This window comes from Embiotoca jacksoni, unplaced genomic scaffold (genome assembly GCF_022577435.1).
Source record: "Embiotoca jacksoni isolate LCO1_2020_lvr unplaced genomic scaffold, fEmbJac1.0.p SCAF_114, whole genome shotgun sequence".
Lineage (NCBI taxonomy): Eukaryota > Metazoa > Chordata > Actinopteri > Embiotocidae > Embiotoca > Embiotoca jacksoni.
In genome coordinates this window covers 420909-445925 of record NW_027185246.1, presented here as the reverse complement: position 1 = coordinate 445925, position 25017 = coordinate 420909, and the positions used below count along the sequence as shown (strand labels likewise).

The 25017-nt window shown below is 47.8% G+C and overlaps 1 protein-coding gene across 2 annotated transcripts in view; it reads right to left on the bottom strand.

Annotated features, from left to right (window-relative positions):
• Positions 1-233: 233 nt before the first annotated feature.
• col6a4a (collagen, type VI, alpha 4a) overlaps positions 234-25017 on the bottom strand; it is a 50149-nt gene continuing 25365 nt past the window's right edge. Inside the window, exons 6-42 of one of the 2 annotated variants that reach the window (XM_069143813.1) lie at positions 24014-24634; positions 23334-23894; positions 21860-22417; positions 20716-21294; positions 19817-20389; positions 19369-19736; positions 18105-18186; positions 17878-18023; positions 17026-17118; positions 15855-15908; positions 15452-15523; positions 15332-15358; positions 15198-15242; positions 14736-14789; positions 14254-14316; positions 14024-14089; positions 13812-13865; positions 13634-13669; positions 13496-13558; positions 13003-13065; positions 11515-11577; positions 10861-10923; positions 10310-10360; positions 10179-10214; positions 8848-8910; positions 8688-8750; positions 7646-7681; positions 7534-7570; positions 7436-7447; positions 5424-5917; positions 4449-4545; positions 3684-4337; positions 3507-3594; positions 3256-3431; positions 2705-2875; positions 2402-2437; positions 234-752 (exon numbers count right to left, since the gene is read on the bottom strand). In XM_069143813.1, coding sequence (XP_068999914.1) covers positions 577-752; positions 2402-2437; positions 2705-2875; positions 3256-3431; positions 3507-3594; positions 3684-4337; positions 4449-4545; positions 5424-5917; positions 7436-7447; positions 7534-7570; positions 7646-7681; positions 8688-8750; positions 8848-8910; positions 10179-10214; positions 10310-10360; positions 10861-10923; positions 11515-11577; positions 13003-13065; positions 13496-13558; positions 13634-13669; positions 13812-13865; positions 14024-14089; positions 14254-14316; positions 14736-14789; positions 15198-15242; positions 15332-15358; positions 15452-15523; positions 15855-15908; positions 17026-17118; positions 17878-18023; positions 18105-18186; positions 19369-19736; positions 19817-20389; positions 20716-21294; positions 21860-22417; positions 23334-23894; positions 24014-24634 — 6494 coding nt within the window. In that variant the 3' untranslated portion in view covers positions 234-576. The remainder of the gene's footprint in view (positions 753-2401; positions 2438-2704; positions 2876-3255; positions 3432-3506; positions 3595-3683; positions 4338-4448; positions 4546-5423; positions 5918-7435; positions 7448-7533; positions 7571-7645; positions 7682-8687; positions 8751-8847; positions 8911-10178; positions 10215-10309; positions 10361-10860; positions 10924-11514; positions 11578-13002; positions 13066-13495; positions 13559-13633; positions 13670-13811; positions 13866-14023; positions 14090-14253; positions 14317-14735; positions 14790-15197; positions 15243-15331; positions 15359-15451; positions 15524-15854; positions 15909-17025; positions 17119-17877; positions 18024-18104; positions 18187-19368; positions 19737-19816; positions 20390-20715; positions 21295-21859; positions 22418-23333; positions 23895-24013; positions 24635-25017) is intronic. The other variant, XM_069143814.1, reaches the window with a different exon arrangement.

Below are 25017 nucleotides of genomic sequence, written 5' to 3'. Positions count from 1 at the left end.
GCAGACAGATGGTGACTCAGCAGACGGATGGTGACTCAGCAGATGGATGGTGACTCAGCAGATGGATGGTGACTCAGCAGATGATGACTCAGCAGATGGTGGCTCAGCAGATGATGGCTCAGCTGCAACGTTCTCAACCATTAAATCTGAAAATCGGAGCTCAGCGTTCTGATTTAACTGAAGATGAAATACTCTTCGTTCTGGAGTCTTTCTTGTGAAATAACCAAACCAGATGTGTTCACAGAAACTTTTTAATATCGCAGTTTCTTTGAAAAATTCCCGTTTCACATCCACCTTTATCGAAGTAGCACGTGGACTGAAACAGGAAGTGGGAACAAAGTCCGTGAGAGGTGGCGGCCATGTTGGGGCTGCAGGAAGTTGGGCTGAGACAGAAGGTGTTCGGGGGGGAAATCAAACATGCATGTCCAAGAGGAACCAGCAGGGGGAGTGACTGAGGTGTTGAGGGAGCGGCGGACGTTACGACTCTTCACACTGAAGCTGCTCGCTGGTTCTCCTCGGAGACGCGTGGAGAAGTCCTGATACGTGTCGGTGTAACGCCGTGACTCCGCCTCCTCTTCATCGGTTCTTCATCACACACAGGTTCTCGCACTCATCTTGTGTTTTGAAGCGGTTCTCGTTGCCGCCGCAGCCGCCGTACCAGAAGCGGGAGCACTCGCTCTGCTCGGTGTCGAAGAACCACATCATGGTGTAGTTCTGGCAGCCGCCCTGGTCCTGGTTCTGGAGGCAGGTGTCTGGGTGGAGACGGAGGGCGGAGTTAGAGAGACACTGAAAAGCTTCGCCCATCAGGCCACCAGGTCGTTACAGCGTTCCAGTGTTTCAACGCTACAGCGTTACAGCGTTTCAGCGCTACGGCGTTACAGTATTTCAACGCTACAGCGTTACAGTGTTACAGCGTTAAAGAGCTACTGCGTTAAAGCGTTTCAGTGCTACAGAGTTACAGCGTTTGTGTTTCAACGCTACAGCGTTACAGCGTTAGTGTTACAGCGCTACACCGTTTCAGCGTTACAGCGTTTCAGCATTAACAGCGTTTCAACCTTACAGCGCTACAGGGTTTCAGCGTTACAGCGTTACAGCGTTTCAGCGTTTCAGCCTTGCAGCGCTACAGGGTTTCAGCGTTACACCGTTTCAGCGTTTCAGCACGACAGTGTTACAGCGCGACAGCGTTACAGGGTTTCAGCGCTTTCGCGTTTCAGTGTTACGGTGTTTCAGCGTTTCAGCGTTACAGCGTTTCAGCGTTACAGCGTTTCAGCGTTACAGGGTTTCAGCGTTACAGTGCTTCAGCGTTACAGCGTTACAGCGTTACAGTGTTTCAGCATTTCAGCGTTACAGTGTTACAGCGCTACAGCGTTAGTGTTACAGCGTTACAATGTTACAGTGTTATAGCGTTTCAGTGTTACAGCGTTTCAGCGTTAAAGCATTTCAGCACTACAGTGTTACAGCGCTACAGTGTTACAGCGTTTCAGCGTTACAGCGCTACAGAATTACAGTGCTACAGCGTTACAGCGCTAGTGTTACAGTGCTACAGTGTTACAGCGTTTCAGCGCTACAGTGTTACAGCGCTACAGAATTACAGCGCTACAGCGTTACAGCGTTTCAGCGCTCCAGAATTACAGCGTTTCAGTGTTCGTGTTTCAGCGTTACAGCGTTTCAGCGTTACGGTGTTACAGTGTTACAGCACTACAGCGCTACAGCGTTACAGGGTTTCAGCGTTACAGTGTTACAGCGCTACAGTGTTACAGCGTTTCAGCGTTACAGCGCTACAGAATTACAGTGCTACAGCGTTACAGCGTTTCAGCGCTACAGTGTTACAGCGTTTCAGCGTTACAGCGCTACAGAATTACAGTGCTACAGCGTTACAGCGCTACAGAATTACAGTGTTACAGCGTTTCAGCATTTCAGCGTTACAGTGTTACAGCGCTACAGTGTTACAGCGTTTCAGCGTTACAGCGCTACAGAATTACAGTGTTACAGCGTTTCAGCGCTACAGTGTTACAGCGCTACAGAATTACAGCGCTACAGCGTTACAGCGTTTCAGCGCTCCAGAATTACAGCGTTTCAGTGTTCGTGTTTCAGCGTTACAGCGTTTCAGCGTTACGGTGTTACAGTGTTACAGCACTACAGCGCTACAGCGTTACAGGGTTTCAGCGTTACAGCGTTTCAGCGCTACAGGGTTACAGCGCGACAGCGTTACAGGGTTTCAGCGCTTTCGCATTTCAGCGTTACAGCGTTTCAGTGTTCGTGTTTCAGTGTTACAGCGTTACAGCGCTACAGAATTACAGTGCTACAGTGTTACAGCGTTTCAGCGCTACAGAATTACAGCGCTACAGAATTACAGCGTTACAGCGTTTCAGCGTTTGTGTTTCAGTGTTTCAGTCATTACCTCTGGCTTGCTGCGTCTTCAGCACGATGTTTGGATCTGTGGGAGACGACATGTTACATCATCACACGAGTGTGCGTTCATTGAACGGATGAACAGGTGGAAACAGAGAGGTGAGAAGACGTGTGCAGATGTGCAGGAGAGGAAACAGCTGGATCAGCTCAGAGCTCGTCATCTGATCTACGTGCAGAAAGTTCAGGCTGCAGAACCGGAACCAAAACCAGAACCAGAAGCAGGAGAACTCTGCTCAGACTGTTGAGGTGTTGGAGGTGTGAGAGGAAGTTCCATCCGTCAGTCAGGACTTACGCTGCGAGCTACACGTCTGCAAACATTGGTGCTCCGTGTTAAAGCGGTTGGCGTTTCCGCCGCAGCCGCCGAACCAGAAGGGAGAGCATGCAGCCATGTTTGAGTCAAAGAACCATCGTTGGACAACGTCGCCACACGGGACGCCAGAATCAGAGTCCAGCTCGCAGACGGCTGCAAGCAGAGCACACGTTTACTACACGCTGACAGGAGGAGGCCTCCTCCTGCAGCTCCACGAGGAGCTCCACCTGAGGATGAGGAGGCTGCTGGTGGAGCTCAGCAGGGAGGACACAGTTGATGACATCATCTCTGTGCGACGTGCGACAGAAACGTGAAACGTGGAAAATGCAGGACAGAGAAGACAAATGATGACAAGCTGTTTTAGTTTGTGATGATGATGATGATGATGATCAGAGGGAACTCTTTTCCCTTCAGATCAGAGTTCTGGATCATCCATCCGCCCGTGTGTGTGTGTGTGTGTGTGTGTGTGTGTGTGTGTGTGTGTGTGTGTGTGTGTGTGTGTGTGTGTGTGTGTGAGTGTGTGTGTGTGTTACCGTTAACCAGGTCTCCTGAGATGAATCTCTGTCCGTCTCCTCTGGTCAGACTCTCGATGATGTCCAGCTGTCCGGTCTGAATCTGTCCCCCCGTCTGCTCCAGAAACACCCCCTCTTCTTCCTCCTCCTCCTCCTCCTCCTCTTCGACCTCCACCTCCAGCTGAGCCGAGCCCTGACTGGACCCACAGACCCGTTTTATTAATGATCAGAAACATGTTGAAGCTTGGTGATGTGCGTGGACGGTGAGTTACCCTCTGATGGATGTTTGTCCTCCATCTTGTCTGCTCAGCTCGTTGCAGGTCCGTCTGATCGAGGACGGAGGATACGAGTGGATTCCCTCTGAAAGAATCACAACGTGAAGTTTACTCAAGTAAACCATTAAAGTTCTGACACCTGACGTCCTCCTGCAGAGACAGTCGCGCTCTTACTTTGAAGGGCTGACAGGAAGACCCTGAAGAAGCGCTGGGCGTAGCGCTGCTCGTCAGCCTTCAGCCGGCTGAAGTGGATCAGGTGCTGCTCCACCGGCGGACTGGCCAGCTCCTCCACCTGCGTCCGGTTGTAGCGGTCGCCGACCGTCACCACGAACAGCGCCACCCCCTCACACTTGGCCTTCTGGGAGATGTAGTGCAGCTTGGCTCGGTCGTGCCAGGCGGTCTGGGCGGCCACCACGGTCAGCAGCGCCCTCCTCCTGCGCGGCTGACCCGCCTTCAGCAGAACCTCCTTCAGGGTGAAGTCCAGCGTCTGTCCCAGCGCCGAGGGGCCGCTCTGCTGCTGCATGTTCTTCGTCAGGTGCGTCTTCATCCGCTGCCGGTTCTGGTAGGTCTGCAGGTCGAACTCCATCTTGGCGGTCTGGGCGGAGCCCTGCTGGACCACGGCCACCCGGGCCCGGTTGTCGGCCCGGCGGGGCTGAGGGCTCACGACCAGCTGCTCCACCACGGAGCCCAGCAGCCGCTGAGCGCCGGCGTACTCGTCGGCCCGCATCTCCCTGGAGCCGTCCAGAACCATCACCAGGTCCACCTCGGCCTGCTGAGGCTGCAGCGGCTCCTGGATGAAGGAGCAGCCCTGGGACGGCCTGCAGGGGTCTGAAGGAGCAACAGGAAGCAGAGGTGTTAGGTGGAGGTTTATAACCAAAGACCGGTGTCCTTCTGTCTGCTGGACGTCACTGAGGACAGAACACTCCTCATGGCGCTCACCGTAACAGATCGCACAGTTCTTGATCCTCCGGAGGTCCTCGGCCCAGTCCGGCTGCCTCCCCAGAACCGTGAAGACGGAGCGGCCCGAGTCGTCCACCTGACAGGAGACAGTGGATCTGACCAATCTGATCGGAAACCTGACGATACTACGTCCCGCCCACCGATATCTGTAACCTGACTGCACCACAGACCTGTCAATCAAACAGACACGCCCCCAAAAACAGGTCTTCTTGAATCTTCTTTTCTAATGAATGAGGGATTATTTTCAGATGGACCTCCAGAAAACTAATAAGAAGGAGTGACTTTAGCTAACAACACCGAGATAACTGATGGACACATTTTATTCACTTTGGATTTGATGAGAGAAGTTGAATGGGAGTCTATGGAGCCGGAGGCTTTTTGGAGCCGACCTCTAGTGGCACTCGCTGGTATTGCAGCTGAAGACACTTCTGGATCGGAACCGTTTTACAGACCTGAAGCTACGAACTCTTTTATAAACAGACTGATTTCAGGAGAGAAGTTGATGTTTTTTTAATGGGAGTCTATTGGAGGCAGCATTCGTGGCCATTAGTGGTACTGCACCTTTAGGCTCTTCTACATCGGCTTCACTTTTCCAACCTGGAGACAACGAACAGTTGTAAATACAGTCTGCGAAACCATCCTCCAGGAGGATCCTCCAGAGAAACCTCCGGAGGAACCTCCGGAGGAACCTGATCAGCTTTAACTGGCTCTTTTAAAGAGGAAGGAGCTGCAGCTCAACTCATCCTGTTTCCAGCAGAGAAGTAAACGATCACATCGTCTGCAAAGAGCGGGAAGAAAAGTCCCGACCGGGACACTCTGCTCTCCCCAACGGTTGTTTTTTTTAATGAATCACGTCCAACATGACACCAAATCTGAGCTGAGACCGTTTGTGGAGAACGATCACTCCCTGGGGGCGGAGTCTAAGTTCACGGACTGCTGACGAATCACACCTACCTCCATCGCCCGGCTGACAGCGGGAGCGTTCCTCAGAGACACGACCGCCGGGACGATGTCGAGGCCCCGGTACTCCATCATGGCGGTCACGATGTCGTCGACGTCCTGCGAAGGCCCGTTGGAGAAGAAGACCGCCACCTTCCTGATCAGCACTCCCGATCGGACGCGTTTGAAGACGTTCTGGCCCACGAAGCGCATGGCGGCCCCCAGGTGGCGCCGGTTGGACGTCCTCTCCAGGGCGATGTTCTTCACGGCCTCGATCAGCTGGTTCTTGCGGCGGTAGTCCTGGAAGCGGATCAGGTACTTGGTGTAGGCGCTGTACGCCACCACGGCGACGCGGGCGCCGGTCGGACAGTTGCTCTCGGCGACGCTGACGTCGTCCAGCAGGGAGAGGAGGGCGGAGCGCTGCGTCTCGAAGGCGTCCGAGGTCACGTCCTCCGACATGTCCAGGCCGAAGACGAGCTCGGTGGGGAGGGCGGGGCACAGGGATCGATCTGAAAACCAACGAAGAAGAACAGCAGAGCAGTGAAAAAAAGAAAAGGAAAGAGGCGGCTTCACTCCAGCATCTCAAAAGTCCAAACACCAACCTGCCCAGTTTGTCTCGTATCAGGATACATTTAATGGGAATTTGATGAACCGGACATTTTAAAAAACACCTCCAGCTGCTGTGATATTTACACAATCATTAAAACGTGTCTCCATTGGGAATAAAGTGTTGAGACGTTTGGTTGATTTTGTTTTATGATGTTAAAAAATTTGTGAAAAGATTTAAAAGAAATCTCCCACTGAAATGAATAGAAAATCCCCCCAATGAGTGAAAACCCAGACAACTTAGAAGCCCTCCAACTCTGTCAGACTTTACAGTAGAAACATCGTTCGACGTCTGAACGGGTCACGAGGCTTCGAACTTTTACCGACTAAATCTGTGTTTTGATATCTGTTACGGTTTTTACGAAATCGTAGTTTAATTTTGTAAAAGTTTTGGGACTCTTTAGTTTTATAATGGGTGTGTGTTGGACGGAATGTTCAGCGTCAGTGATGATGTCACGCGTGATGTCACACGTGATGTCACACATGATGTCACACATGATGTCACACTAACTTTTGACCCCCTCAAATATTGTTAAATAAAACGTGGTTAATCCTGTTTCCTGCCCACCGTTTTCTCTTAATCCAGACAGTTTAATGTACAAACTGTCTGGATTTTTGTTGGCTTTCACCCAGTCGGACTCTCGTTGTGATACGACTCTCGGTTTGGGCTGAAATCCCCTCCGAGCGCCGAGTGCTCCCAACAACTCTCCAATAGACTCCCATTATATGTGAGCTCTGAAACTGCTGCTCAAAACCAAAATGGAGGGTATCTCTAACCTGCGACCACACCTGTATAATACACAGCAGGTACATGAAATTCACTTCAGTTGTTCACGACGAGCTTCTGTTTCAGACGGTGAAAGAATTGTTTCCATCGGACTTGTAGTTTTTGTTTTGGGAGGGATTTTTCCAAAGCTGTTCTCCTGGTTTGCCTGTTGGTTCTGCCAGTGAAAGCTCACTGCCCCGCTGGAAGGGCAGGAGTCGTCATAGCAACCAGTCACTCAGCAGGTGTAACCATAGCAACCAGTGACTCAGCAGGTGTAACCATAGCAACCAGTGACTCAGCAGGTGTAACCATAGCAACCAGTCACTCAGCAGGTATAACCATAGCAACCGGTCACTCAGCAGGTGTCTGAATGTTTTACGTTCTCCTTCCTTCCAGTTTTAAATGTATTTTTATGCTTCTGTAAACTTGAATTCCATTTAAAGCCCTTTAAATTGAGAACCACACAAGTGAACCTGAAGGTGGCGCCGGCGGACAGCCAGCAGGATTCATCCTGACTAGGTGGAGGTGTTGACATGTGACTGTTAGACGTTTACGCCGTTTAAAGAATACAAACTGATGAAGCTGTTCGTCCGACGTCAAAGAGCTCCGGCTGACGTCGCCGACGTTACCTGACTGTTACCATGGAGATACGTACCGATGGAACAAGCTGCGTGGGAGACGGACAAAAACAGAAATCAGAGATGTTTGAACTGTGTTGTTTCTGTGAAGCGGTCGGAGGAGCAGCGAACGTACCACAGTTATCTCTGATGTAGGTGACCAGCTGACACTCCTGACAACACAAAACATCGGCTGTAAACACAGTTCACACGGTTCAACGTTACACCTGGCAGGTGAGGGGACCTACTGTCATGTCTTTATCTCCAGGAGGACCTCGGGGACCCTGCAAGAGGAGACGTCATTCATCAGCATGTGACTTTATTTTTTATTTTAGGAGAATCTCTAACGTTCAACTTTCCGTTGAACTTGTTTTCACTTCTTTTTTCTGATCAGACAGAAACAGATCAATAATTCAATTAAAGCTGAAGTCAGCAGATCTTTGTTCGCAACATAAAACATGTTCACAGGAAAGGTATTATTATTATTACATTTTATTATTATTATTGACTAGTCCGGTTTTTTTTTTTAAATCACTAAATATAAATTTCAGCATCACGTGACAGAGAATCAGGAACAGTTGGATGTTTTAACTTCAACATTTTTACAATTATTCATCAAAAACAGCTGCAGGTTCGTTTATTTTTCATTTTCTGTTTAACTGATCAACTGGTTGGAAACATTTCATATATTTTTGGGTATTTTGTTGCTTCTTTTCTTCCTTGTTTTTACCTAAACTGTGATTTATTATTATTATTATTGTCATTTTAACAGATATGTGTGTTTCACGTGTTCTTCACACATTGAACCATGAACATGTTCCAACACCACATCTCCAGTGGGTAAAATGTGTTTCACATGGAGATGATTTATGAATGTTTTCTGATCAAACAGATTCTCAGATCGCTTGTTTTACTTACAGGATGGCAAACTGAATGTCTGGAGATTTTTTGATGACTCTGATGTTCGAACTATTAAAAATAAACATCAACACCTGTCCTGATCACCACAACTGTTCCTGTAATCTGTCATTAAACATCAGCTGGTTTCAGATTCAGGATTCATATGAAGGTCAGATGAACCTCAAAGAAGAATTTCCAGACAGTTTTTGCTGAAATCACAAACAGACTTCTTTTTATAACTTAATGTTCTTTCTTACAGATGATGAGAAAAAATATTGAAATTATATTTTTACACCTGTTTTTATTTTAAAGATGTTTCCAAACCTGCAGAATAAAACTTCACAATAAAAGTCCCCTTTTAGACTGATCTGGATCAGCTGCAGGACTCACCTTGTGTCCTGGATATCCTGGATCTCCGGTCACTCCCGACTCTCCCGGCCGGCCCGAGTTTCCCTGCAAACAAACAAACAAACAAACAAACAAACAAACATCACACATGAACCAAAAACCTCCGTCGTTCTAAAAAGCGTGTCGCTCGGTGGACTCTCACCCCGCGGCCTCGGGTCCCTTTACTGCCTGGAAGTCCTGCCGGTCCCTGAAGACCGTCTTCACCCTGCAGAGACACATTCATTCATCATCTGAAACTCAACACGTCTTCATCCATCAACACGTCTTCATCCACCAACACATCTTCATCAACACGTCTTCATTAACACATCTTCATCCATCAACACGTCTTCATCCATCAACACGTCTTCATCCATCAACACGTCTTCATCCACCAACACATCTTCATCAACACGTCTTCATTCATCAACACGTCTTCATCCATCAACACGTCTTCATTCATCAACACGTCTTCATTCATCAACACGTCTTCATCAACACGTCTTCATTCATCAACACGTCTTCATCCATCAACACATCTTCATCCATCAACACGTCTTCATCCATCAACACGTCTTCATCCATCAACACGTCTTCATCCATCAACACGTCTTCATCAACACGTCTTCATTCATCAACACGTCTTCATCCATCAACACGTCTTCATCCACCAACACATCTTCATCAACACGTCTTCATTCATCAACACGTCTTCATCCATCAACACGTCTTCATTCATCAACACGTCTTCATCAACACGTCTTCATTCATCAACACGTCTTCATTAACACGTCTTCATCCATCAACACGTCTTCATCCACCAACACATCTTCATCAACACGTCTTCATTCATCAACACGTCTTCATCCATCAACACGTCTTCATCCATCAACACGTCTTCATCCACCAACACATCTTCATCAACACGTCTTCATTCATCAACACGTCTTCATCCATCAACACGTCTTCATTCATCAACACGTCTTCATTCATCAACACGTCTTCATCAACACGTCTTCATTCATCAACACGTCTTCATCCACCAACACATCTTCATCAACACGTCTTCATTCATCAACACGTCTTCATCCATCAACACGTCTTCATTCATCAACACGTCTTCATCAACACGTCTTCATTCATCAACACGTCTTCATTAACACGTCTTCATCCATCAACACGTCTTCATTCATCAACACGTCTTCATCAACACGTCTTCATTCATCAACACGTCTTCATTAACACGTCTTCATCCATCAACACGTCTTCATTCATCAACACGTCTTCATCAACACGTCTTCATTCATCAACACGTCTTCATCAACACGTCTTCATTCATCAACACGTCTTCATCAACACGTCTTCATTCATCAACACGTCTTCATCCATCAACACGTTTCCTGTCTCTGGCTTCATTTCTTGGATCACTGACAGTATAATTTCAGAGTAAAGACTCAGTTTACCACCTCGTCTTCCTGCCGTGTCGGTACTCACCGGTAACCCGGGGTAACCGGGGAAACCAGCATCTCCCTGTACGGAGACAGAAGAGGTCATCGTCATGGAGAACGTTTCATGAATGTAAAACTATTAAAGTAGAAGATTCTTCGTTACAACGTCTGCTTTACCTTCACACCATTGGGTCCTGGAGATCCGGACCCGTCCCGGCCGTCCTGACCCTGAAACAGAACCCAACAGAACCCGCAGTCAGATGGACCCTGAACATCTCAGAGTACCGACACAGAGAATCTGGACAATCTGGATAGTCTGAAAAAGGTGGTGGAGAGGAGGATGCTGAACAAACTATTATCCATATTGGATAATCCTGACCACCCTCTCCACCTGCTGCAGGGACAGAGGACGTTCTCCAAAAGACTCCTCCAGCTGCTGTCACAAGGACAGATACAGGAGATCATTCCAGATACAGGAGATCATTCCTGATACAGGAGATCATTCCTGATACAGGAGATCATTCCAGATACAGGAGATCATTCCTGATACAGGAGATCATTCCAGATACAGGAGATCATTCCTGATACAGGAGATCATTCCAGATACAGGAGATCATTCCCTCATTCATTGCTTCTGTATGCTGCTGTCGCGAAAAAATGTCCCCTCGGGGATTAATAAAGTAACTACCTAACCTAACCTAACCTGACCTAACCTAAAACCGACTCACCGGCATCCCTCGAACTCCCAGCGGTCCTGCAGCTCCTTTATCACCAGGCTCTCCGGGCTGGCCCTTCATCAACAACAACAACGTCAACAACAATAATAACAGCGACCACATCAACAATAATAATAACAACAACAATACGGAGCTTTTATTTCTGTCAAACACAATCAGGATCCTGCCAGAGATTAAAACACATTTATGACTGAAGGGCAGATAATCGATAATGAATTAATAACGTCAGAAAAAGATGGAATTTTTTTTGGTCTGTTTAATATTTTGTTCTTTGGTTTATTGAAATTTTCTGCTGGTTTATTAATTGGTTTATTAATCAGCTCCCTCGATTTATTCATTGGTTCCCTCTGTTTAAAAATCTGGTTCGTTGGTTATCATAATTCCCTTCCTCTGGTTTATTAATCCGTTTCCTCAATTTAATAATTGGTTCCTTTGGACCTGATCTATTCCCACTGTTTATTAATTGTTTAATTAATCGGTTCTCTTCATTTATTAGTTGGGTTCTTTAATCTGGTCCTTCTGGGTTTATCAATTGGTTTTCCTGAGTTATTAATTGGTTTCTGTGTTTTATTATTTATGTTTATCACGTTTATCACGTTTATCATGTTTGCTGAATCACAAATGCGATGAAATGATGTCACACACTTTCTGTCCAATGGCGCCGCGGCGTCCGGCCGTCCCCGGGTTCCCAGCCAGTCCCGGTCCGCCCTTCAAAAGAACACAGAGTCAGAGCAACACCAAGAGACCCTGAACGCATCGTCTGAAGACATAGGTTAGAAATGGTCGCCATAGCAACATGACAGGAGGACTGAAGTGTCTGAGTGTGAGCGGAGCGCGGCAGACGAGCTTCCTGCTCAGAGCTGCAGATCCGAGTCGTAAATCTGTTGGACCGACTGGACGTTCATTAGGAAGACGTCGTTACTGGACGTTAGCGAGCAGACGGTTTCAGAGCGAGGACGACATGCAGCCGGCTGGATGAGACTCAGACTCACAGGAATCCTGGAGGTTCCTGACGGCCAATAGACTCCCATTATATGTGAGCTCTGAAACTGCTGCTCAAAACCAAAATGGAGGGTATCTCTAACCTGCGACCACACCTGTATAATACACAGCAGGTACATGAAATTCACTTCAGTTGTTCACGACGAGCTTCTGTTTCAGACGGTGAAAGAATTGTTTCCATCGGACTTGTAGTTTTTGTTTTGGGAGGGATTTTTCCAAAGCTGTTCTCCTGGTTTGCCTGTTGGTTCTGCCAGTGAAAGCTCACTGCCCCGCTGGAAGGGCAGGAGTCGTCATAGCAACCAGTCACTCAGCAGGTGTAACCATAGCAACCAGTGACTCAGCAGGTGTAACCATAGCAACCAGTGACTCAGCAGGTGTAACCATAACAACCAGTCACTCAGCAGGTGTAACCATAACAACCAGTCACTCAGCAGGTGTAACCATAGCAACCAGTCACTCAGCAGGTGGCTGAATGTTTTACGTTCTCCTTCCTTCCAGTTTTAAATGTATTTTTATGCTTCTGTAAACTTGAATTCCATTTAACGTTTATTAGAAACGTATGTTAGAGCAGCAGCTCCAACAACAGCCTGCAGAGGGCGCTAGCAGCCATCGGTTTCCTCGTAAATAAAGATGTTGACTTGTGTTGTTTTGTCCAATGCTGTAAAGTTCTGTTCTCTCAGAACCGGGTCCACCGACCCGACCCGACGTTCTGACTGACAGGATCCAGCTCTGATCTCTAACGGGATCCAGATGAGTCCAGATGTTGAGACGTTGTCTGTCAGTCTGAAGGATTCGTCACCGACAGGTCCCGCCCCCTTTAACCACAGCCTTCAGGATGAAGATGTAATGAGCTGGAGGTTTCCGGAGATTTGGAGGAAGGATTTTATCAGAATTCATGTGTTAAAGGACACATCCACAGTTTCTAATTGTGAATGTGTACGTGTGTGTGTGTGTGTGTGTGTGTGTGTGTGTGTGTGTGTGTGTGTGTGTGTGTGTGTGTGTGAGAGAGTGTGTGAGAGTGTGTGAGAGTGTGTGAGAGTGTGTGTGAGAGTGTGTGTGTGTTTATACATCCATCTTTCTGTTATCAGGATTAACAAAATATGTTTTGTGTGTCTGAGGTGACGCTCTGACCTGAGGTCCAGGAAGGCCGGGGATCCCTCTGGGTCCAGGTTGACCTCTGACCCCTCTGGTACCCTGCAGAGACAGAAGGACTGAGTCAGGACCAATCAGCAGCTATCAGTGATGTCATCAACCATCAGTGATGTCATCGTTGGTTTGTGAACGTTATACAGACACGCCCCCAAAAACAGGTCTTCTTGAATCTTCTTTTCTAATGAATGAGGGATTATTTTCAGATGGACCTCCAGAAAACTAATAAGAAGGAGTGACTTTAGCTAACAACACCGAGATAACTGATGGACACATTTTATTCACTTTGGATTTGATGAGAGAAGTTGAATGGGAGTCTATGGAGCCGGAGGCTTTTTGGAGCCGACCTCTAGTGGCACTCGCTGGTATTGCAGCTGAAGATACTTCTGGATCAGAACCACAGACCTGAAGCTACGAACTCTTTTATAAACAGTCTGTGATCAGGACGGTCAGGTCCTTTAACGGTGAAACTCACCTGAGGACCTGAAGCTCCGGGGCTGCCCTGCAGTCCTGCAGCTCCAGGTTGACCTGGTGCACCCTGCAGAGACAAAGACACACACAGTTTAGCATTGTGTCCTGCAGCTCTCACAGCTCTGAGGGTTTGATTTCATACCTTTTCTCCAGCAGGTCCTCGTCTTCCATCAGGACCCTGAACAGCAGACAAACATGACGTCAGCAGGATCAATGAACCCGATCGGACAGTGTTTTCTCACGTTTTTAACCATTATTAACATATCTGTAAAATCTGAGAAGAGGAAGTGTCCTGTCAAAATAAAAGCACAGGATCTCACCGGGTTTCCGACGACGCCGCTCTCACTGGGCTGGCCGTCCAGCCCAGGTGGACCCTGAGGACAGGTGAAGACAAGTTATATAAACACAGAACATTTACACAGAATACAAATCTGCAAGACTTCGGATGGAATTAAAGCAAATTAAAAGTATATTAAAACAATAAACACCTCCTGAAAATGAAACATTCATCAATACTGAAAAATTCTCTTACCAGTAAACCCTGATTACCGGGGTCTCCTTTAGCTCCTGGGGAGGTGTTGTCAACTCCTGATTCACCCTAGAGGACAGAAAACAGTGAGGAGGGGGAAGAGGAGGAGGAGGACGAGGAGGAGGAGGAAGAGGATGAAGAGGAGGAGGATGAAGAGTAGAAGAAGAGAGACAGCTTCTTTCCATCCATCATGTGACGGAGGCTCTGATCGAAGAGGAAACGCTGGAACTCACCGGATCTCCTCTCAGTCCTCGCTCTCCTTTAGGCCCCGCCTCCCCTCTGATACCAGGGATACCCTGAGGACGACACATCAGCCTGTCAATCACCCAGCTGGGAGGTCAGAGGTCAACATCTCATCTGAGGAGCGTGACGGTTAAAGAGGAATTCCACTGAACCACAGACACACAATTTGTTCACACAAAATAACACACGTTAACACAACATGTTAACACAACACGTTAACACAACACGTTAACACAACACGTGACCACAACACGTGACCACAACACGTTAAAACAACACGTTAACACAACACATTAACACAACACGTTAACAACACATTACCACAACACGTGACCACAACACGTTACCACAACACGTTACCACAACACGTGACCACAACACGTTACCACAACACGTTACCACAACATGTTAACACAACACGTTAGTATGGATCCGTATGGATCATGGTGGGGTGTAGCGGTTCTTGTTGTACCGGGTTTCCTGGGTCTCCTCTCAGTCCTCGACCTCCATCTGTTCCCGTCACTCCCTAAAAACAGAAACACAGAAACAGCTCAGCTCCGGAAATCCGTCCAATCAGCTGTTTCCTGAACACGCCCGACTGCTTCCTCCGGACACACAGACAGAAACCTTCAGTCTCTTTAGTAAATAAGCTGTTGGAGGGTTCCAATGCTTTTATTTTGAAATAACCTGAAGGTTCTTCCAGTTTACTCTGACTGTTAAACCTCTTCGTTGGAACCGTTTGATCTGAGCTGTCAGACATGAAACATGTTTCCAGACTCTCGGAGGACGTCGTTATCTGTGAGCTGGCTAACATTCTACTTCCTGTTTACATGTCTCCGGTCCCGGGGCGAGTCTCTGAAGACGGCTGGGCTGATGAGGAGGATGATGATGATGAAGAATGTTTTTATTACGAAGAACAGACGGCGGTTGGTACCTGTTGTCCGTTGACTCCGTCCAGCCCGTCCTCTCCGTCTTCGCCCTGCAGCATTGGAGAGAAAAGTCGGGATGAGACGCCGCACACTCAAACACCGCATGACATCACTGTGACATCACTGTGACATCACTCACCCTGTTTCCCCGCAGACCTCTGAAGCCCTGCAGAGACGAACAGCAGAAGTTAGATGGACATAGTCAACATGTGGACAGACAGCAGCGTCTGTCCAGAGTGATAACGAGACACCGAGTTACCTTCTGTCCTCGGAGTCCTGAGCAGCCCTGAACGCCCTGAGGTCCACTCGGCCCGGGAGGCCCCCGCTCGCCCTGCAGGACACAGACAGGGTGAGGACGGACGCAGGACACAGACAGGGTGAGGACGGACGCAGGATACAGACAGGGTGAGGACGGACGCAGGATACAGACAGGGTGAGGACGGACGCAGGACACAGACAGGGTGAGGACGGACGCAGGATACAGACAGGGTGAGGACGGACGCAGGACACAGACAGGGTGAGGAAGGACGCAGGACACAGACAGGGTGAGGACGGACGCAGGAGAAACGCTGATGTTTTTTTCAAGAAGTACAAGTGGATCATTGAAACCAACTGAAGTTCTCGATAGAAAATGAAAATTTTAACAACGAAGCAGCACTCACGGCGACGCCCTCCTCTCCGGGGAAGCCGAGGAATCCCTTCTGTCCCGGGACGCCCTGTTCAGAGACACACAAACAGGAAATGGGTCAACAGCTGAAAACTCCTCCCACATCGTCTGAACAAACTCCTCCCACATCGTCTGAACAAACTCCTCCCACATCGTCTGAACAAACCACTCCCACATCATCTGAACAAACTCCTCCCACATCACCCGAACAAACTCCTCCCACATTGTCTGAACAGACTCCTCCCACATCGTCTGAACAGACTCCTCCCACTTCACCTAAGCATTATCTTCATGTTGGCGTTAAACATGTTTCATCTGTTCAACTCTGGGGGACGCTCATTTTTCTCAGAGCTTCTCAACTGTCAATCAGCCAATTAAAGATAAAAAAAAAAAAAAAAAAAAAAAAAATCTTAATTTGATGATTTATTTTCAATGTAACATTCATATGTTTTGAGTATTAATCTGTTATTGTTCACATAAAAGAAGCTGATTCAGCTGGTTTGGGTGGAGCTCAGCCATGTGAATAAATGTTACTGATCTAAAAGCATCGAAGAGCTGAAGGCTTCACTTTACAACCACTTTTCACTAAATTGAATTAAAATCTGAAATAATTCATCCCGTTCATTTTTTTGATAGTTTTTAAAATGTTGATATTGATCGAACAATCAATGCAATTATTAGAAACTCTGTATCTGAGGGACTTCACTTTACTTGAGTATCTGCATTTTAAGTTACTTTAAACTTCTGGAGTTTGTATTTTAAAACATTCAGTTAAGATTTCACATAAAAACAAATATAGTGTTCTGCATCGTTGCAGATTTAAACCAGTGATGACAAAAAAAGAGTTGTTTAACTTTCATATCAATAAAAAAAGGACCAAAAAACCACAATAATTGGACATAAATTAGAGATTAGAGAAATATTTGCCCTTCTTTTCTCCCATTCATTATCTCACGACCGCTCGGCTTTACCTGGTGACCCTTAGGAGGGGCCCGACCCTCAGTTTGGGCACCACGGGTCTAAACAAGTGGTAAAAACCTGCAGCAGCTCCAACAGTAACCGGCTGCTGGAGGCGTTTCGTTTACGTCCTGAAGTCACTTCCTGCTCCTGAAACACGACCTCCCGAAAACCTTCCTGACATCATGTTTATGGTTTAGAGGCGTCACCTTTGACCCCGGGGGGCCCCGAGAGCCCCGGATGCCTTCATGTCCCGAACACTTGCACATGACGTTGCAGCACTCGCGATCCGACACGGAGTCCTGCAGAGACGAGAAGCAGAAACTGATCTGAAGCATTTATAAAACAGCTTTCATACAAACGTGCTTCAAAAATTAAAACAACACACCAAAATAAAAGAAGAATAAACACAAAATAAATCAAAAATGCAGGACTAAAAATTGCTACAATAAAGTCAATAAAGTCGAATAAATGCCATCAAAATATTGATTCAAATTTAAAAACGAAATTTCTCCAAATTAAAGTCCAGATTAAAAAAGCAGGTTTTTAAGTTTCCTTTTAGTGGTTCGAAACCTTAAGACTGTTTTTATCTTTAAAGCTGCTGTAATTAATAATTAATAATTCATTAATTAATTTTTTATTTCAGATCCTCTGAATCTTCCTCAGTTTTCTGGATTCTTCAGCATTTGTTCTTCTTTAACAGGCTGAATAATCTGAATATTTTCTGCAGTTAAAACTCCCTCGGGATGTTTGTTTGTTTCTTCTGGTTTTCATTCCTACAGTCGGACACGTCGGGACACGAAAAGCTTCTTTCTGAGAAAACATTTGAACTTCCTCAAGTTTCAGCTACAAAGAAACGAGTGATGAATCAGAGAAATCATTCTCAACTAAATAATAAATAAGCTGAATTAAAGCAGAAGCAGATGAACATGTTTTCTGCAGGAACAGGCAGTTTAAACGTGTTTCTGTGTTGCTGCGACGACCTCGAAGCCACTCGTCTCTTTGAAGCAGATCAGATTCGTGTCCTGCTGGAGACTCGGTCGGCGGAGCGAAGGACTTACGATCTGCTTGAGGATGCTGCTGCCGACGCTCGGCATGCCGATGCTCAGAGGAAGCTTGTATCCGAAGCCGCGGCCGAACTCAACCATCTGCAGCCGGCCGGCGTCGCTGACTCCGTCCAGAGCGACGGTGAGCAGCGCGCTGATGCCTGAACACAAGGAGACACTTTCATTTGTACAACTTCAGCTTCTCTTTCCAGCACACGGCGGATCCTCGGCCTTTCTTTTACCCGACTGTCGCAGCTGCTCGGCTTCGTTCTCCAGCTGCACGACGTCGTCTTCGTCGAGTCCGTCGGAGAAGATCAGCAGCACCTGCAGGACGTGAGGACATCTCAGCACTTCGCTTCAACACTTCTGACCAGCTTCAGAATAAACACCGAGAAAACGTCGACATCAAGGTCGGAAACTTGATGTCATCGATCGCCGATCTGAACGAAGGGACGTAAACTTTACGTCATGTTTCATAAAAGTCTGCCGGATGAACATGAGAACTGGAAACCGTCCTCCAACGTCTCTAACGAGCCTCCTGGTTTGTTTAATCCGTCGCTGCTGAAAGATTCCTGGACGGAAATCAAAGAGCGGCGAGAGTTGAAACAACCACATGAAAATATTTGGAGCCATTAGGGTAATTTTCTTCCCGACTTCCTGCAGTCAGCCTGAAACTATACAAACTCATTTAGTGAGAATGAAACGGAGAGCAGCGTTGAACCAGGATTATGTTAAAGGGAGATTTACATTTACAATAAAATCAACACAAGTCAATAAAACTGAATAAATGTCATTAAAATTATGATTAAAACTTAAAAACAAACATTCCTCCAAATTAAATTACAGATTAAAGAAGCAGGTTTTTAAAGCGACTTATTAAACTAACTTCAGTGAATGAAACAATAGAATATAATAAGGTCCAAATTAATTATTACATTTATCATTTCTGTTTTTTAAAACTGTCCCACAGACGAGTTTAATGTCTTCGAGAGGACTCGTGAATCTTTCCTGAATGATTTAATTGTCGTTTTCTGTACATTTAACGACACTAATACAATTGAAAACTCAGTTTAATAACTAAGAAGACATTAATCGGAGTTGAACATTAGAATATATAAATAAATCCCACATTTTTTTGCCTTTAATTACACTTGGCAGTTATGACAATATTAAACTGTTACTAGAATACTGCCAGTAACAGGAACCAACAATCCAAATAAACGGTGTCCATAGAGGCGCTCATCCTCTGCTGATGTAGCGTTAAACCACAGAAGAAGAATGACGTCATTAAGAGTCAGACCTCAAACGTTAGCGGCTAAACTGACGACTCCTAAACATTCGTCTGTCTTTGAGTCCAGTGTTGATTTTCTTAACCTTAAAGCCATTTTAAATTTCCTCTCATCCTGCTGAGGAGTCCGAATAAAGAAAGCTAACGTCAGCGTTGTGACGTGACTGAGCGCAGGAACATTTTATTTCTGAAATATTGGTGCCCCGTCTGAGACTCACCTTCACGCGGGCTGTGGACGTGGTCTTGAACTTCTGCCCGAAGGACTTCAGCAGAGCGGCGTTGAAGTACGTGGGCTGCGTCAGGCTCTCGGCCATGACCTTCCTCACCACGTCCTCGCTGTGGCCCTCGAAGTCCAAGTCGTACAGAAGGCCTCCGTCCCGGCTCACCACTCGGTAGGCCGTGCGGGTCCGGACGTGCTCCGCGGTGATGCAGTTGAGGCTCGGGACCGAGGACACGTAGCGGGCGATCTCCGGCAGGAAGGTCTGCAGCTTGCTGTGGCCGCTGACGAGAGTCCCACCGGACGTCTCGCTCCTTCGAGTGATATCGAACCCCACGGCGATGTCGATGCTGCAGTGCGGTCTAGAGTCTGTAGCAGAGAGAAGTGTGTCGTTAGTTCTGGACGGGACAGACGGAGGACGAGCCAGAGAGACGGATGTTTCCACTCACCGGGTTCATCGCACTGCATTTTGCAGATGGCGTCCACCACCGTGGTCTTGATATTCTCCAGGCTGTTGAAGTTCTCCACGGTGAACATCCTGTCCGACGTGCCGGTGATCTGCATCAGCTGCATGTCGTGGGCCTTTCCGATGCCGATGGCGAACATCTCGACTCCCAGATCCCGGAGACGTTTGGCGGCGTCCACGACTTCGTCATACGATTCACCGTCCGTGATCAGCACCAGGTTCTGGGAGATCCCTTCGGACCTGCGGCACCCCCGCGACGCCTCAAAATGACCCCTGACCTGGTCCAGGGCCGCTCCGATGTAGGTTCCTCCGCCAGCCTGCTGCATCTCTGAGATGTGCTTGAACAAAGCCGTCTCAGAGTAAAACTGATTGAGGTAAAACTCTTTTTGAAAAGAGTCGTTGAACTGGGCGAGGCCGACCCGCACCAGGTCCTTGCTGACTTTGAAGCTGTTCACTACCGCCATGGTGAAATTCTTCATGATGGTGTAGTCGGGGTCGATGATGCTGCTCGACTGATCGAGGAGGAAGACCAGGTCCGCCTTCTGTTTCTCACAAACTGCAAAAGGAAGAAGAAGATATTGATCCACATCACTGTTAATACTGTAAATGACTGGAGGTTCTCTGGTCTGTTTTTGAGCAGCTGAAGACACTTCTGCATCAGAACCATTTTACAGAGCTGGAAGCTACGAACTCTTTTATAAACAGTCGGTGGTCACAACAGATAAAGTGACTTTATTGGCTGATTTCTGCTCATCACTGGTTTATCATCACCTGCTCACAAGTACGCTTCAAAAAAGTATATAAATAAGACGTCTGTCAAAAAAAGTTACGAGTCTGTTCCAGTTCAAGGAAGCAACAACATTCACCAAACACGTGTCTTACCTGGTTTGGTGGTATTGCAGAGGACCTGGCTGATGTTCTTGTAGAGAGTTTTCAGGTCATCATAGTTGTCCACATAGAAGACTTTGGACATATCGTGACCCGCCATGATCTTCAGCTCGTCCTTGTTGGCTTTTTCCACTCCGACGCTGAAGACGGTGATCCCGGCGTCTCTCAGTGCCTCCGACGGAGCCACCAGGTTGTAGGGGTTGGTGGCGTGGCCGTCCGTGATCACCATGAGGACCTGCGGCACCTGCAGTGCCGCCCGCCCGCCGTGCGTGGCGCTGAAGTACTGTAAAGAGAAGTCCAAAGCATTGCCGGTGTGGGTATTTCCATACGGGGGCTTTAGATCTGCTATTGCTTTAAAAACTTGCTGTCTGGACGTGTACTGATTCAGCATGAATGCAGACTTGGCGTTATCGGAAAAGAGAATGACACCAAAGCGAGTTAGGTCTTTGCCCACGGTGGTTTGGTTCACAATCGAATACATGAACGTCTGCATGCTCGAGAACTGGAAGGATTCTATACTGGTGGAGCCGTCCACCAGGAAGATGATGTCAGCTTTCTCCGTCTTCTTACAGACTGTTGGAAACAAAAGAGAGAAAGAAATTCAGACATTTATAAATGTCAGTAAGTTCCAGGATCAGTTCAGACCGAAGACTCGTGACGAGATTATTTGAATCTCCTCCGGTTGGGCGAAGGCAGGTCACATCTTGGGCAGGTAGGCACAGGGAAAGGCTGCGGCCGGGATTCCAACCCGCAGCCAGTGCTAACCACTGCTCCCACATTTAAAACTTTTTTTAACTCTGCAAAATGTACTCCTGGGTCACGATTCACTGATGTTCAATGAACGCTGAAGCCGAGTGGTTTAATCTAGCGGCCGCCCGAGTGAAGCCTACGTATGCTGATCGCTGATGATCGCTGACAGCGATGAGATGTAATCCTGCGTAAACGTGTCAAACGTTATGAATTTGAAGACGAAAACGTGGGCGAGGCTGAGGTATTGAAATTCTGTATTTTTCAATACTGGATAGTATCGCAGCAATTCGGTTGGTGCTATGAATTTATGAAAGTTTAAAAGCCAGCGAGACGCAGGAACCGATGGCGTACAAACCAAACGGTCTCTTATGAGGTGACCTCCTCTCACCTCTCCCTGGATCACACAGCTCCATGGCCAACTGACTCTCCAGGTCCTTCAGTGCGTCAAAGTTCCTCTCGGCATACATCCGGTCCTGCGAGCCGCTGATCTCCAGCAGCTGGGTGGTGTTGGCGTCCTCCACCCCGATGGCGTAGATGAGCACTCCCTTGGCCCTCAGAGCTGCCGCGGGGCCTTTGACCTCATCTTGGGCCTCGCCGTCTGTTATCACCACCAGCCTCTGCCTCAGGCCGGGACGTCCTCCTTTGGCGGGGTCGAAGTACTGTGACACGTAGGTGATGGCTTTGCCCGTGTCCGTGCCTCCGCCGATCTGCTGCATGTCGTCGATGACCTTCGACATTTCTTCCTTGCTGTAGTGACGGTTGAGGGGGAACTCCAGGCGCTGCACGGTGCTGAACTGCATAACACCGACGCGCACCTCGTTCTCTCCGACGACGGACTTGCTGACGACGGATTTCATGAAGTCTTTCATTTTGTCGTAGTCTTGAGAGTAGATGCTGCCAGAGCTGTCGATCAGGAAGAGGAGGTCGGCGGGTAGGTCTTTGCACACTGTAGAAAAAGCAGCACAGACATTTCAAGAGTTCCTTCAAATGTACTGATACCAACAGAACTTATCGAGAGTATTTTCACCTGGCTTCACCTGGCTTCACCTGGTTTCACCTGGTTTCACCTGGCTTCTCCTGGTTTCACCTGGCTTCACCTGGTTTCACCTGGTTTCACCTGGCTTCTCCTGGTTTCACCTGGCTTCACCTGGTTTCACCTGGCTTCTCCTGGTTTCACCTGGCTTCACCTGGCTTCACCTGGTTTCACCTGGTTTCACCTGGCTTCTCCTGGTTTCACCTGGCTTCACCTGGTTTCACCTGGTTTCACCTGGCTTCACCTGGCTTCTCCTGGTTTCACCTGGTTTCACCTGGTTTCACATCACGTCTTTGACAACCGCCATTAAACAATAGAAGAAGAACACGATAAAACCAAGCAGCTGTCAACCGTAACATCACGTGTTGGTTTGTGAACGTCTGTTTCCAAGCCTCTACTCTGGCCATCGCCAAAAGTGGCCATATTTAGACAAAGGGGATCAGGCCCTGCAGGCCTGTCAATCAAACTAGCCCCGCCCCCAAACATATGTGTGTTTGAGTGCTAATGTGTAATGAATGATGAATTATTTCCAGAAGGAAACACTGATCAGAAGGAGGACGTTTTTCGAATGACACCACGATGACTCGTGGAAAACATTTACTGACTTTGTATTTCAGGAGAGAACTTGATGCTTTCTCAATGGGAGTCTGTTGGAGACGGCCCCCAGTGGCCATCAGTGGTACTGCTGCTATTGCAGAATTAAAGCGGCAACCATGAAACCCAGCTGGGATATTTGTTGCAAGTCTTTCTACATGTCACTGACCTCATTTCCTGTATCTCTCCACTATCAGCTGTCCAATCAAAGCACATCGATGCATCTTTAACTCACCTTCCGGAGAGCAGATGTCTGTGATGATGTCGTCCTTGATGGACTTCAGGGCATCGAAGTTATTGACAAAGAAAGTCCTCTTATGCTCGCCGGAAATCTCTTGCAGCTGCTCTTTGTTGGCGTTCTTCACCCCGATGGCGTAGATGATGACGCCCTGCGCCATCAGCTGCACGGCCGGAGCCTTGACCTCATCGGTGGAATTCCCGTCAGTGATGACCACCAGGAACTCGCGGACTTTGTGATCGCGAGTGGTCATCGCTCGGTCAAAGTGTGGACCCATGGAGGTCAGCGCTTTCCCGGTCTCCGTCCCACCTCCTATCTGTTGGATTCCTTTCACAGCTTTCTCCAGCGACTTCACATCCAAATACTTGTTCAGGTCAAACTCTAACTCGGGTTGGTCGGCGTACTTTGCGACCCCGATGCGGACGTACTGGGGCCCGATGCGGAAGGTGTTCAGAAACTCGATGATGAACTTCTTCATCTCCTGGAAGTCCTTGGGCTGAATGCTTCCCGAGTGGTCGATGAGGAAGAAGATGTCTGCTTCATTTGTTTGTATGCAGCCTGGAGAGGAAAAGCAAAAATATGAATTCACAAAATATTCAATAATATAAATATAAATAAACATCTATATGTGTATATTTGTTGGAGTTCAGGCAAACGTATGAAATGCTGGTTTGGACCTTCTTTGATGCCGGTTCTTCTTGAGTTCACGGAGATTGTCTGGCGAATGATGTTGTGGCACAGAATCTTCTGCAGATTCTGCTCCAGAGACTTCAGCTTGGTGAAACTGTCCACAATGAACACGTGCTTGTTGGGCGGATGAGACGCTATCTCCACCAGCTGAGTCTTGTTGGCGTTTTGGACTCCTACGGAGTAAACGGTGACGCCGGCGAGACGGAGATCCGCCGCCGCCTGGCTGACCTTGTCCTGGGACTCACCGTCCGTGATCACCACCGCCACCTGCTGGACGCCCTTCTCCTTCCGGCCCCCGTTGTCCTTGGTGAAAACGGTGTTCTGGGTGAAGTTGAGGGCGGCGCCGGTGTTCGTACCGCCCCCGTGGTACGGCAGGATCTTTATGAACTTCAGGAGTTCGTCTTTGCTGTTGAAGGTGTTGAGGTAGACCTGAGCGGCGTGCTGGTCGTTGTACGTCACGATGCCGACCCGGACTCTGGTCGGCTTGACCTCCAGGCCGCTGACGATCGAGTGCAGGAACGTGCGCACCAGCTGGAAGTTGGCCGTTCCGATGCTTCCGGACTCGTCGACGATGAAGACGATGTCTGCCAGTTTGGCAGCTTTGCAATCTGTGGAAGGAATCGCAAAGTCATTAACACCAATCAGCAATACCAGGAATACACAGTGTGGAGGCCATTCAGTCACGTTTCGTTGCTTTGGCAGTCAGACCCTCCAACTCTCTGCTAGCTCTGCTAGCGGTAGCATCAATTCTGTCCCTCTGTAGTAGATGACGTCATCATCGTGCGCCACGTTGAGACGCATCTGTAGAAATCTGACTGGAATCACATTTCAAGCCTCCAAATGTGATTTGTAAAAATCTTATTTCCTGTTTTTTTTGTGTTTTTTTTAACTGTCCAAACTCAGAAATCCTTTAGATACAATCTGGAAATGATGAGAAGAATTTAGGCTGCAGTCTGAACAAGGTGTTCCTCTTCTTCACTCTCCAGCAGGG